Raw genomic sequence first — 13,756 nt, 5'->3', positions numbered from 1 at the left:
TCAGCATTTTTTAACTGTAAGTTGTGGCCCACTGCGATAAACAGTTGCACGCCCCCCCCAAATATTTGTAAACGTGTTAGCTTATGTAGTTTTTATTTTAGTCAAGTGTTTTCTAACTAGAAGGACTTGCTCTTTAGTAAGGCACCACTTGTAATAACACGAACGAAACTGTCACAAACACAGCAATAAAACGCTGATAAAAACTGAGTTTTAAGGTGTAAAAGCGACCGATTGCTAATCGGTAGTATCAGTTTTTAAGTTCATCCTAACAGTAGCGTACACCAATAAAACAGGACGAAAAATCAATGGAAAAATCCGACTTGTTATTTACAGCTACGTCTAAAATTATAACAACAGTCGCAAAAAATGTTTTCAGTTTTTCTGCTGACTTTGCACAAATGCAAACTAATTGTTTGAACTTTCACCTCATTTCGGGTTTGAACTTTCACCTTATTTCAGGTTTATACTTTCACCTCCTTCTGCATTTGAACTTTCACCTTCTTTTGGTTTTGCCCCGTTTCTCTGCTGCTTCGACCCAACATCAGCTTCACGCTTGCACGTCAGCATTTCTTGTCTGATGTCGTCATCCATGACGCAGTACAACAGGAAGACGACGAATCCCTGCAATCCGTTCACCAAGCTGTGGATGTACATGAACACCTCGTTCGAAATCTCGTTCCCGATTCCTGCAAATGTAATAAGTTTTTGAAATCATAACCTTGAAATCCCTTGCATTGTTGTAACTTATGAAAAGATAAATGTTCAAAAAAACGCAGAAATATTACCTGTGAAAAACGCCAAAACCCAAGTTCCACCAAGCATAAAGAAGAGCAAGATGAAAGACTTTGCTGCTCTCAACGCATCTCTTGTCTCTGGATCTTCTCCTCTGTTCCGCATCTTCCTCGAGTGCAACATCACATGTGTCGTCTTCAGGATGATCATATGAGGACACAATAAAAATGCAATATTTTGGGAAAATTGTTTTTAACATATCTGTTTTCTAACAATACCTTGTTATGAAGAAAAGCAAGGCAACTACATACAAATGAATTCAATAATATTTGAATATTTTCGATTAAATTTTAAAACGCACTGGTGTCGAAGCAACATCATGGATACGGATAAAATGAAAAACAAAAAGGACATTTAAATACAAAAATAAAAACTTATCCTCACACTAAACGCTAACCTGGTAGTCAAACGAGAATTGTCTGCTGCGTCTGTTGCACCACTCTTCGTTGTAAGAACCAGAAATTTGTTGGAAGTTGCGGCGTTGGCTGAGTTTTTGAAGTCGATCTATAAGGAGCTTTGAAGTTAAGAGCTTTTGCTTTTCATTTCTTGTTAGAACAACGCCTTACTTTGACAGCTCTCTCGATGGCGGTTGCGGTAAAAGCGTTTTGACCCCCAGATTGAGGCATATTATTTACAGCATCTTTGATACATTGGGCTGTGTTGCAATTTCCAAGAGTGGTGGGATAGTGATAATGGCTGTTGTCGGCGTATTCAGGGCTGTCAAATAAGAATATAAAAAGTATTTATGTCAAAAACATTACATTGAGTGGTTGTACTTTATCTTCCAGGTTATTACAAAACCGTTTAGCACTTTGAAACTCATTGGCTATAACCACATGTGTTTGAGAATAAATATAGTCACTTTTAGGATGTAACTATTACCAACTTTAACAGAAAAAAATGAAGCGCACCCAACTTATTTATTTACTTGGAAATCTTGTCAACATCCAAAATTACCGGCCTGTTTTAATGCAATTCATAAAAACGAGACTAAAACGTTCATGAGCAAATGAAGCAAACAAACATTAGGTACAACATCGCTCATGACATAAGCGTATTTTTTTAACTTAAAGTGCCTGTTTTCTTCATCAAACATTTAAGAATACTTTCAAATAATTTGGAATGTAACATGCATCGAAATAGGTCATTTTTTGTCATTTTTCATCTTCTGTACGTGGACAACAACGTACAAAAATCTACAATCCTAAAAAGTATAGCTCTTAAAATTGCGCCCTTCAAAACATTTTCAATTGTTTCAAACATCACGTTCTACTTAGGACTTTTCGATTGTAGAACAACGTTTTTGTTCACAAAATACATTTACCTTCTTGAACTGCTGGTTCCGTACTGAAGAATAGCGACTTGCCGTATGTTTCTGTCGAAACCCGCTTTTAGAGCATCAGCCATTGTTACAAACGCATTCTTGTATGTTGCAAACTGAGAAGCTGTTATTGTGGTAGTACTGTCTACCAAAAACACAATGTCGATTTCTTTAGCTAAAAAATAAAACAGTAGTAGGTCAAAGGGAGCTAACTGGAGATAATTTAGGAGATAAGTAGCGCACTTCACTACCAACAAACAATCAAAAAGCCGCTATACCAAGAAACCTATTAGATGTTTGGTTTTGCACCAATTTTCTGGGACTATTATAACTTAATTATATTTTCGAAAACAATGCGTTAACAAAGGTTGAAGATCTCTTACACTAATTGTAATCTTTAAATGCAATTCAATTAAACGCTTGATACGTCCGTAACCTCAATAGAGGGTTGGCAAACGCCTAATTCCGAGACACAAACTTTTCATCTATTAATTAATTCCAATATGACACATAAACAAATTTGGCACACTCCTAAAAAGGTAAATTCACATGTTGTAAACTTTGAAATTAAAAAAAAGGTACGACAGAAATGATAATGAAAAGTCAGACCCGACAGAAATGATAGAATCAAATCTGTTTTATTCAAAATGAAACGCGAAACAACGGCTCGATTTACAACTTTGCACTCACCACAAGCCACTACTTATGTTGTCATAAAAATAAACTGGTTCTGTATGTTAGGTTTACATAAGGTATAGAAGAAACATTATGTCTGAGTTTACCTTGCAAACTTGGTTTGAAGCAGACGACGGCCAAAACCACAAGTAGAGAAACAAAGAAGCCCATTTTCTCAACTTATTGCTTTCTGCAGAATACTTACGATTTTGCAACACAGAACCACCAGATTTTGTACAAAACCAAAATGTTTAAAACTGTACTCAAAATAGACGTAATTAAAATTTGTTAATAACACAAACATACAAAAAACATAGTCATTCAGCTGTAAATTACTTGAATTCTACAAAATTACTTGAAACCAAATGACCGTATTCGTTTAAGGTGTTTTGGGGACCGTTTTTCTCCAGCGGTTTCCCAAAAAGCAAATATGGCTATTTTTTGGTATTTAAATGAAACACTTGCGGTCTCTTAAAACTACTTAGCGGTCACCCAAACCAAACCTTAAAAAAACCCTGTTCGTATTAGACGTACGCTACCAGATTCACAATGCGTCCTAAACTATTCACGTTGATATCACCTTGCATCGCGCCATTTGTTTTGAACTGACCAAACTGACACCAGTCAGTAGCTATATACAAGCATGGAAGCAAGGCTGGATGAAAAACGTCTTATTCTTGTTGTCAGTTTCTCGCACTCGGCCTAATCCAGCTGAACTAAGTGTTGCGTAACTCGTTACCTATTGATTATAACTGTACACAAAACCTTAAATTAAAACCAGAAGTTCGAATGAAAGTCTGAAGTTTAGCTAACTTATTTTACCAAACTCTTGTCATGTTCGCTTTATTGCTGTGATGATTCACATCGAGCCGGTGAAACTTTATGAACTATAAAAATATAAAAAGTTCTTCGCTCGAAAACGAATTGTGTAACTTTCCACCAGTATATGAGAAACTTTGTTAAATATCAAACCCGGTAAACGAGCGCTTAGTCGATATTACCAACTGGTTATTAATAGTTGGTTTCTCCAACGTAGTCTATAGGCTAAAAACGTTATTGTATTGGCTTAAAACTGTTTAATTCGGGTTGGATCGAACATATTGGTTAATCAATTTCTGGGTCTTCAATAATACCGAGTAATGCATCTATCCAAAGCCCCTTGGAACAATGTTTGATGAACACACACACAAAAATCACAAGACTCAGTAAATCGAAAACTATCACTTGGTCATATCAGCCACATTTTACAAGATTTGATCGAGTTCTGGATAGACCAAGTGAACAGCGTGTTGTTACGTCATAACAGGAGTTTGGTGCCTTGGATATATCACCTTCGTTCAAGACAATATGATTTGATTTTGTGCACTAGCGTCGTCTAGCGGCAGGTTCGAATCCCTTGAAAAAATGTAGACTGTTTCACAGAAACCTGGCCCTGGCCCAGTAGTTCTTTGACAGCAATATCATATTAAGACACAGAAAAACTGAAAGGGATTCGACCCGGAAGCGTCCTGGGTTCGAACTGGACTTTAACATTCAATTGCGGCAAAACATAAACAACTTTCCACACACCGCCACGTCTGTGGCTTAGGTACGTGGATGACACATACGTCATTATCGACAGTAACATGGTAAACACATTTCACGCACACCTGAACACCATATCACCAACAACAGCTTTCACCATGGAAACCGAACAACACGATACCATTGCGTTTTTGGATGTGGCTGTCACCAGGCAGCCAGACCAAAAGCTTACCACAAACATTTACAAGAAACCCACGAACACTGATCGATACCTAAATTACACATCGCACCATCCTCGGCACCAAAAGCTTACGGTCGCCAAAACACTTTACAACAGAGTCAAGACACACATCAGGGATACGGCTATTCGCAAACACGAATGCAAGAACATTGCACGCGTGTTAGGGAATAACGGCTTCCCGCGAAACTTACACAACTTGACACGTAACACAACCACCGCACAAAACAGACAGTTCAAATCGTTCACTTGCTTACCATACGTCCAGGGTGTAACTGAACGCCTAAAACGAATCCTGAACGACGCTGGGGTAAAAGTGGCGATGAAACCTCTTGAAACAATTGGACAATTGCTACCAAAACCCAAAGATGCCACTATACCACAACATCGTACAGGAATTGTTTACCAGGTCCCTTGTCGTGATTGTAATATGGTATACATTGGCCAAACTAAACGAACGAAATCTAAATTCACGCCTCAAAGAACATAAAGCGGCTGTCAAAAACATGGATGTTAGCAAGTCTGCCTTATGCGAACACATTTTGGAATGCGACCACCGCATTAATTGGAACGGTGCCCAAATTTTGAAACAAGAACCGAATTGGTCTAAACGTTTGGTTTTTGAAAGTTGCCTCATTAATTCTAGTTCAAATGTTTTAAACCGTAACGATGGCAAAAGCCTGAGCCCAGTTTTCCGCGACGTTTTGCGGCCGACTTCCCCATCAAAAATCGGACATTAGTTACGCCCTGTGGTTTTGTAGCACCCGCAACTCTTCACGGAAAGCCTTTGTCCTAATGTAATTATTGTGCATCGTATCCCGCTGTTTCCATACATTTTCGTCTCTGTGCCCGCTGTATTATTCGTTCATTGCTCTGAAGAAGTCCTACCGTTCTGGTGGACGAAACGTCAGCAAAAAATACAAGTTCTTGAAAACAACAATTAGTATTTTGTTTAGAATTACACCAGTTGAACGAAATAATTTATTAAATAACAGAAGAGGTTACTTTAACACTGGTGTATGAGCAAAATGAATAGTTATATGTTAACATTGCACCTATATGAAAACGAGAAATAGTTTTTGACATTTATTGTCTTAAAACTAAACGCTGTCTTAATTTTTTTTTGAATATTAAGTTATATACCTTATATATTTCTAATAACAAGCAAGGTTAAATCTTAGAGGCCTTCAATATCCGAAGATTGCTGAACTTGTGCTGACCGTTACTTTAAACATAACCTGTGGATTTATTACAACATACACTTCAAGTTGTTACATCATAAGTACAATTTAAATTCATCGCATCAAACGTCAAACAGCGAGAGTTACAATGTGGATTTGTGATGTCATACGCCTACGTTGGTAGCAAAAATTACGAAGTCTCGTACCAAAGCACACAATGACGTAATAATTCACAAGTTATGTTGTACATCAATGGTTCTCAAATTTTTGCATGCGGAGTAGTAGAAAAACAAATTTTCTTTTCTCGGCACACTTTGCAACACAAAAGTTGTCAATACAAAAGTTAAATTGCAAATTCAACTTTGTTTGATGCCTTGGAATGCTTTTTATGATACTTACTTAAAAATGAGATTTCTAACGTTGTCATGAACGCCAAATTTTGTCGTTAATCTAAAAACGCTAGCACTCTAAAACAGCGAATATTTTGATGTGATACGAGTGCATGTGAATGTGATACGAGTGCACGTGAATGTGATACGAGTGCATGTGATGTTATACGAGTGCATGTGATGTGATACGAGGGCAGTGCAATAATATAAACGCCATTGAAGCAAAGCAAGAATTGATTCTTAGTTTTGCAAACAATTTTCCGGAATTTTAACTTCTAGTGCTGCAAATTGACAGTTGGATAAAAGGAAGTCAACATGTTTTGCAGAGACGTGGTAAGGCATCCATGTAACAATACGAGGAAAATGCATTTCAAAATGCAATTCCATCATGCAGATCGAAGCATTACAATGCTTAATGAAAATTTAACGCGAATAACACCGATGGAAAAATACAAAAAAATTATTGCATGCTAAGGTTTTAGCTTTTAATGAATTGATCAAAACATAGTCGAACTAAACACATGAAATAACATCAATAGCCCAGATATAAATTTTCCGCAGAAATTTACAGGAAAAAAGCAAAGCAAAGCAAAGCAAAAGTTTTAAAGCAAACTCACAAGCTTTGAGTAATAGTTTTTTTAAATGTGCATCATTAAAAAGATTGCAATACGATGACAATAGACACTATCAACACATTGTAATGTTTTACACTTAAATATTGAATTGCATCTTATTGCTAAGAACAGTTTGGACCTGATTATTTTTGGTGCAGTTTATTTCGCTTAGTAAAGAACATAAGGCTGGATTCGGATTAGATTGGGACAGAAGCTATAGTTTTTATACGAACGCGAGTTAGGCTCAGAAGTTGCATTTATAAAAGTAAAATTAACAATATGTCCAACAGGATTAAACCTTGAGCTGAAAAAGAGGGCAAACTGATTCGACTGACATTTCCACAATCGCCAACTACTTCTTTTAATCTCGACCGTTTTTTAGTTTCTCTGCTGCTCAGACCTGACATCAGCTTCACACTTACACGTCAGCATTTCCTGTCTGATGTCGTCATCCATGACGCAGTACAGCAGGAAGACGACGATTCCCTGCAATCCGTTCACCAAGCTGTGAATGTACATGAACACCTCGTTCGAAATCTCGTTCCCGATTCCTGCAAATGTAATAAGTTTGTGAAATCACAACCTTCGAAATCCCTTACATTGATTCAACTTATGAAAAGATAAATGTTCAAAAAAACGCACAAATATTACCTGTGAAGAAAGCCAAAACCCAAGTTCCACCAAGCATAAAGAAGAGTAAGATGAAAGACTTTGCTGCTCTCAAAGCATCTTCTGTCCCTGGATCTTCTCCTCTGTTCCGCATCTTCTTCGAGTGCAACATCACATGAGTCGTCTTCAGTATGATCATGAAGTTGGTTAAGAGAACGAGAGCAAGAGGAGCGACGACCGTGGAGTAGAAGATCGGAGTACCGGGAGCCAACCAGCATCTGTCATATTTTGGAACCTTAATAAATTCGTTACATTGTTCGTACAATGGTTGGGGCTTCATGTAGATGTCGAGGGGAAACCCCACAGCAAAGGATGTTCCCACTAGAAACACTGGAAGAATCCAACCAATCATCATGAAGATCTTAAGACGCTTTGACGAATCCTGGGTTTGGAATTCGACTGGAAACGAAGTTGCCATAAAGAGACGAATTCCCTCAACGAGGAACCATATTCCTGAAAATATCAATTGTGCCAGATCACATAATATAAATCAATGCTTGGAACTTAAATTGTCCTATTACTTTATATACCTGAAGACAGCAAAAGATATTGATTGGCTGCTGTTTGAATCACGCATGGAATCTCATGCATCACGGCAAGATCATGTGATATGTTGACAGCGTGGAAAAGCAGAAGAACCAATGACAAGCTGATTTGAACCGGAACCCGATCTCCGCTGTGTTTCGACCTGCAGAGGATTACTATGGTTGCGATCAGAAACACGACTGAAGTTGATTCTGTGGCGTAAGATGTGATCTGGAATGAAAATGTTGCATGAATGTGAGCACTTGTTTAAAAGTTCGCATTTAAATCTTTACCTTAACTTCCTTTGGTATGGTGATTGATTCGACAACCAGTAGAACAGTAAACAAGGTGAGATGGTTGCACTTGCAAGTGACGTTGCCTGTTACGTCATCAGTTATTGTGACGCAACCACGATCCGAGTATTTTCGTTCCACTCTGTCGAAGAAGAGACAGATTGGTTCCATTTTTTTTATCTTCTGGTTTTTAAGGGATATATTTCCCGCCTTGATCAGCTTGCAGATGGTTTCTGGTGATGATGGGATTATGACGAAACTTGCGTTTCCTGGCAACTGATTGTTTATTTCATCGGTAGTTAATCGCTTGAAGCTATCGGCATCCCAACCCACAATAGCAATGTAGGTTGTGTTGATCGTAGCTATGTACCGCGTTGTGGCCAACGAAACCGATTCGACCGGTTGAGTCTGTGTAGTTTGTGTTGTGTTTATCTTGAAGACAATCACCGCAATCACGATTCGTTTAACTCCCTTGGTTTGCAGTGTAAAGTCGATGTGAGATGATCCCAGCAGAAGATTTGAGTTGTATGTCTCCTGGTTGATGTTGGTAACTACGATGTGCAGTTGAGCATCTCCGCTACTATAGGTGGTTCCGTTTGTTTGAAAATGATTTCGGGAAAATTTCTCAACTCGATTTTCGATGTTTTCTATTTCCATCACACTTGCACGATTTAGATTTCTCAACTGATCCAGAAATGAAGGATCTGTAACAAAACATTTCCATGACAGGTTAATAAAGCAGATAATTTTAAGGATTTTCGCGCTCCCTTGACATTTTTAACCATCCAAAAAATTGCAAAAGCAAAACGTAACGCATGATTGCAAACAGTGATAAACGCAAGACGTTACAGGCTTTTGGAATATTTTTGAATTGGTCAGTGAATTGGATCAGTCTACAACCACAACAACAACTTTCCAAACCATTAAAAATCTCTGGCCATTGTGGGTCGAGTTTATTAACTTGTGGCTAATGACCAAAATAGGTTTAAATGTTAAATTAATCACGGTGAAGTTTGGACCCAAATGTGGACGGCCGGTCTGAAACAAGCCCGTTTTGTTTGAACATAAATTTAATCGGGTTCCCCACTACCTTGATTGTTTCCAAATCCATTTACTGGGGTCTTGACTTTAAGAACTAAACAATTCAATGTGGGTTGTAATAAATAAAGATTTCTATTGATCTTGTACCGGTTACAGCTAGCTTATATATAAGCAATTACGTAAAGACAAACGGGCGCAAGATTCAACTTATTAGAGAAACACGTCGTACACCGACTAATAACAACAAGAAGTTACCTTCTGGTATAGATTCATTTGCTATAATTGCAGATACAATGTTAACCAGGGTGTCACCAAGGGTAGTAAAATTGTTCACAATTGTAACTCTGTCGTTGCCAGTTCCGTTGTTGGCAATAGTTTGAAGCTCATTTTTAGATACGCGACGTCCGATTCCAATGGCGTACACTGTAATGTTGTTGCTGCTCGTCAACTCGTAACTGTAACAAACAATAGATGCGATGTAGCTTAACTGGTTTTAACTATTGTTGGTAAGAGGTTGCAAAACAAAAACGAACAAAAATGTTCTGCATTGCCCCGTTTATGAAGACAATCTGAAATCTTTGTTTTGGAAATTAATTTTAACATATTTGTCAAACAGTCTGTCAAAAATCAAAAAGTCTAAAATCTGTTTGTAACATCATCTTGTCAAAAAGATAAATGGCTGTTACAATGACACTGAGCTTACACTTGAAATAATAATCTGGGCATTTTCGAGAAAAAGATTAAAACGCATCTGTGTGGGTGCCATAGCAACGGTAAGGATACGAATTGAGCGAAAAAAAGACATTTAAAAACAAAAAATAAGATTGGTCGTCACACTACACGCTAACCTGGTAGGCAAAAGATAAGCGTCTCTTGCCCAAAAGTTTGTTGTAAGAATCAGAAATTTTTTAGAAGTTGCGGCGTTAGCTGAGTTGTTGAAGTCGATCTATAAGAAGCTTTGAAGTGAAGAGCTTTTGCTTTTTATTTCTGTTAAAACAACACCTTACTTTGACAGCTCTCTCGATGGCAGTTGCGGTAAAACCGTTTCTCCAACGAGGCCGAATCACACTATTGTTTACAGCATCTTTGATACATTGGACTGTGATGCAATTTCCAAGAGTGGTAGGGTAATAAAAGTCGTTGTCGCTGTAGTGAGGACTGTCAAATAAAAATATGGAAAGTATTTGTGTCGTAAAAATTTATATTAAGTCGTTGTATTTTTCTTGCTGGTTATGTTGAAACTTTTTGTCTATGATTTTTCAAACTGAATTTCAGTATGTTTTATTATTAGGCAAAAAAGAAAGAGACTAAAAACTGAAGCAATTGAGGTAAACAAACATCAGGTGTCAGCAACGTTTATTACATGAGTGCATTTTTCCAACTGAAAGGTCCTATTTCTTACAAATAACTAAACATAATGCTTTCAAAAACAAAAAAAAGCTGTAAAACATTTGCTATTTATACATCGCGTAGAACTTTTAGCTGGTAGAACAACGTTTTTGTTCACAAAATGCATTTACCGATTTGTATCGTAGAATCCATACAGTAGAATAGCAACTTGCAGTGAGTTTTGGGAAAAACCCGGTGCTAGAGCATCAGCCATTGTTACAAAATCATTTTGATATGGTGCTCGACGAAATAAAGCACTATTCACCAAAAACACAATATCAATTTCTTGGGCTGAAAACAAAACATAAGGTCAAAGACTGCTAAGTGGGGATAAATTGGGGACAAGAAGGGCACTCCACTAGCAACGTACCAATAACAAAGCCGATATACTAAGAAACTTGTTTGGATTGGTAGCAGTTTTCTGGGACTACTTTAATCTTCCACACAATGAGTTAACAAAGATTGAACCCGAGTTATAAACGCGCCTGAAATTGGAGCCCGAATGCGACCCGAACCCGAAAGTACAAACCCGAAATCCGGGCCGAACCCGAGTCGTTTTTAAGAAACCCGTTTAAGCCCGAAAGTTTGATTGACAGGCCTATGCATTGAAGCCTCAAAAAAGACAAAGACCACAAAAACAAGAGGCAATCGGTCTTAATGAATGTGTTTTAGGGCTGTTTGACATTAGGTCAGGTCCAGCAACTGGCTATTAAATTTATTCAAAAAGTAAGATTGTTTTACAACTCTGGGTAGAACATCCCTTACATTATTTTGTAATCTTGAATAGCAATTCAATTTAAGACTAAAATGACGATATTTTTCCCAGGCGCAAATGTTCCTTCTTTTAATTGAATTGTGCCACATCAATTTAAATTTATTTGAATTCGTCAACAAACACATATTTTAAAGGAAATTCACATGTTGCAAACTGGGCCGAAATTGGGGGAAATACGACAGAAATGATAGTGAGAATTCAAACCACAATTAAACCTGTTTTATTCAAACTTAAACTCGAAAACCTGGCCCGATTTAACTCTGCACCCACCAGAAGGCACTATTATGTTGCCATCAAAACATAAACTGGTTGTGTTTGTTAAGTTCACATAAGGTATAGAAGTAACGCCATGGCCGAGTTTACCTTGCAAACTTGGTTTGAAGCAGACGACGGCCAGCACCACAAGTAGAGAAACATAACAGCTCATTTTTGTCAACTTATTGCTTTCTGCAGAATATTACGATTTTCCAACACTGAACCACCAGATTTTGTACAAAACCTAAATATGTTTTAAAATTGTGGTCAAATTAGACGTAATTATAATTTGTTTCTTCAAAATCACTTAAAACCAATGACAGCATTCGGCGTGTACTTGACCTGTCAGATCCACAAATTTCTTAAACTATTCACCTCCATACCACCTTGCATCGCGTCATTCTATATTAATCTGACCACACCAACATCAACCAGTAGCTATATACAAGCACGAAAGCAACAGGCTGTATGAAAAACGCTGATTCCTATTATCAGTTCTCCACAGTTGGCAAAATCCACATATTTTTATATGTATGTCTTCAGGAGCTTGTTACTAAGTTAATACGAAATTGATTGTTACAAAAAAGCTTTGAGACATTTTAATTAAAGTCAACAAATGAGTTCGGCAACTTATTTTACCAACTTCTTTCCATACTCGCTTTTTCTGTGATGGTGCACTTCGTGGTCGTGAGCGAAACTTTATGAAAAACATGAGTTCTTTACTTAAAAACGATTTGTGTAACTTCCACCAATGTATGAGGAACGTTGTTAAATTTCAAACCCGGTAAATGAAGCGCATGTTCAGTAATACTCACTGGTTTATTGCACCATGCTTGATTTCTCCAACCTGGTATTTGGGCTGAAACGGTTTACCTTAGGCTAATATCTTGATGATTCAATTTTTGTGTCTTCAGTCATACCGAGTGCACACATTTATCCCACTGAACAGTGTCTCTAAACCTGGGGGTCGCGACCCTCAAAGGGGTCGCCATGTAGGTTTGAGAGAGTCGCGAAGACGCAACCCATCTCGGAAACATATTATTCAAACTTTCCCCGTATCCTCAGTTTAGAATAGTAACTCACACAACATATTGATTTAGAATTGACACGACAGCGTTTGCAAATATATACTTTTATATGATTGTTTTTTTGGCTTTTCCGATATAAAAAAAGGCAAAGAACCACTGCCCTAGAACAATGTTAGGTGAGTACAAAAGTTACAAGACTTTGTTAAACAAAATAACACCTTTTGTGCAAATCAGCCATGTTTTGAAAGACTTGACCGATTCGTGAACGCAAGTGCAAATCTCATCATGTTGTTACGTCAAATTTAGCATCTTGGATGATTCACCTTCGTTCAACACAACATGATGTAATTTTGTGCACTAGCGTCGTCAAGCGGCAGACAAATTTGAAAACAAAAACAGGTCTGTGGCGGTTGCCTGTCATTGTAATTTTTTGATGAACCGAACCAGCCCCAAAAGGCCGAATGGTCATGCGCGCCTGCCCCACATACAGAATTGAACAAATCTTGATCGAGATAAAAATGTTTAAAATGTTAAGTGAGGAATTGCTAATGAAAGATTGAGGATTGCTGTGTTGATTGGATTGGTTAAAAACAAACAGTTGCCTGTAGTAACACATTTTTTTTAATTCAGAAATGTTGACGGGCTGCTGGAATGCTAAACCATATACCTAGTAGAAAACAACCTTCTCCAAAGCATAAAAACTGAAAATGCCACCACAAAAGAACTTAAGATTAAACGACACGAAAGTAGTTTTCTTTCCACTGATCCATTATGTGGTTTGCAAAACAGAATTTTCTTCCATAGAGCCGAGATGTCAATGTAAAGCCGCGTGTTAAGTGATGTTTGCTTATACACTATAGATTGGCTTTGGTTAGTTGGGTATTATGTTGTTAATTGAGGCACTTTTAAAAATGTTGGAAAGCGCCGCATTGATTGGATTCTTTTAAAAACAATCAGTTGCCTAATAGAAACAGACGTTTTTTTTTTAACTTCGTCAGTAGTTTAACACACATTTGCTCATTTATTATCACGCTTATGTAACATTAT

The 13,756-nt window shown here is 37.5% G+C and overlaps 3 protein-coding genes across 3 annotated transcripts; 1 reads left to right on the top strand and 2 right to left on the bottom strand.

Moving 5' to 3' along the window:
• Positions 1–450: 450 nt before the first annotated feature.
• LOC145216311 (putative adhesion G protein-coupled receptor E4P) lies at positions 451–8,878 on the bottom strand. Its single transcript, XM_080084496.1, has 4 exons — positions 8,222–8,878; positions 7,934–8,159; positions 7,386–7,856; positions 451–686 (listed from the first exon to the last, which is right to left on the bottom strand). The coding sequence occupies exons 1-4, from the start codon at positions 8,876–8,878 to the stop codon at positions 451–453; spliced, it is 1,590 nt and encodes a 529-aa protein (XP_079940622.1).
• LOC145235406 (uncharacterized) lies at positions 4,351–5,040 on the top strand (the record flags this gene model as incomplete). Its single annotated transcript, XM_080099584.1, has 1 exon — positions 4,351–5,040. A coding segment is annotated over one exon (690 nt), but the record flags the coding sequence as incomplete, so codon positions are not given.
• Positions 8,879–9,291: 413 nt separating the features above from the next.
• Positions 9,292–10,865, bottom strand: LOC145216155 (uncharacterized). The gene is made up of 5 exons (XM_080084484.1): positions 10,783–10,865; positions 10,270–10,420; positions 10,111–10,208; positions 9,518–9,717; positions 9,292–9,356 (listed from the first exon to the last, which is right to left on the bottom strand). Exons 1-5 carry the CDS (start codon positions 10,863–10,865, stop codon positions 9,292–9,294), a joined length of 597 nt encoding a protein of 198 aa, XP_079940610.1.
• Positions 10,866–13,756: the final 2,891 nt, after the last annotated feature.

The sequence above is a fragment of the Phallusia mammillata genome, chromosome 1, assembly GCF_965637545.1.
Source record: "Phallusia mammillata chromosome 1, kaPhaMamm4.hap1.1, whole genome shotgun sequence".
NCBI classification, from domain to species: Eukaryota; Metazoa; Chordata; class Ascidiacea; order Phlebobranchia; family Ascidiidae; genus Phallusia; species Phallusia mammillata.
The sequence above is the reverse complement of the archived record's forward strand: the minus strand, read 5'-3'. Positions and strand labels throughout refer to the sequence as shown.

Coding starts and splice junctions, on each gene's coding strand:
- LOC145216311 (XM_080084496.1), bottom strand. CDS start 8,878: ATGGAAATAGAAAACATCGAAAATCGAGTTGAGAAATTTTCCCGAAAT. Junction 8,160..8,221: donor CCATACCAAAGGAAGTTAAG/GTAAAGATTTAA, acceptor TTTTCATTCCAG/ATCACATCTTACGCCACAGA. Junction 687..7,385: donor GGTTTTGGCTTTCTTCACAG/GTAATATTTGTG, acceptor TTACATTTGCAG/GAATCGGGAACGAGATTTCG.
- LOC145216155 (XM_080084484.1), bottom strand. CDS start 10,865: ATGGCTGATGCTCTAGCACCGGGTTTTTCCCAAAACTCACTGCAAGTT. Junction 10,209..10,269: donor CCATCGAGAGAGCTGTCAAA/GTAAGGTGTTGT, acceptor AGCTTCTTATAG/ATCGACTTCAACAACTCAGC. Junction 9,357..9,517: donor AAATGAATCTATACCAGAAG/GTAACTTCTTGT, acceptor TGAATTGTTTAG/TTCTTAAAGTCAAGACCCCA.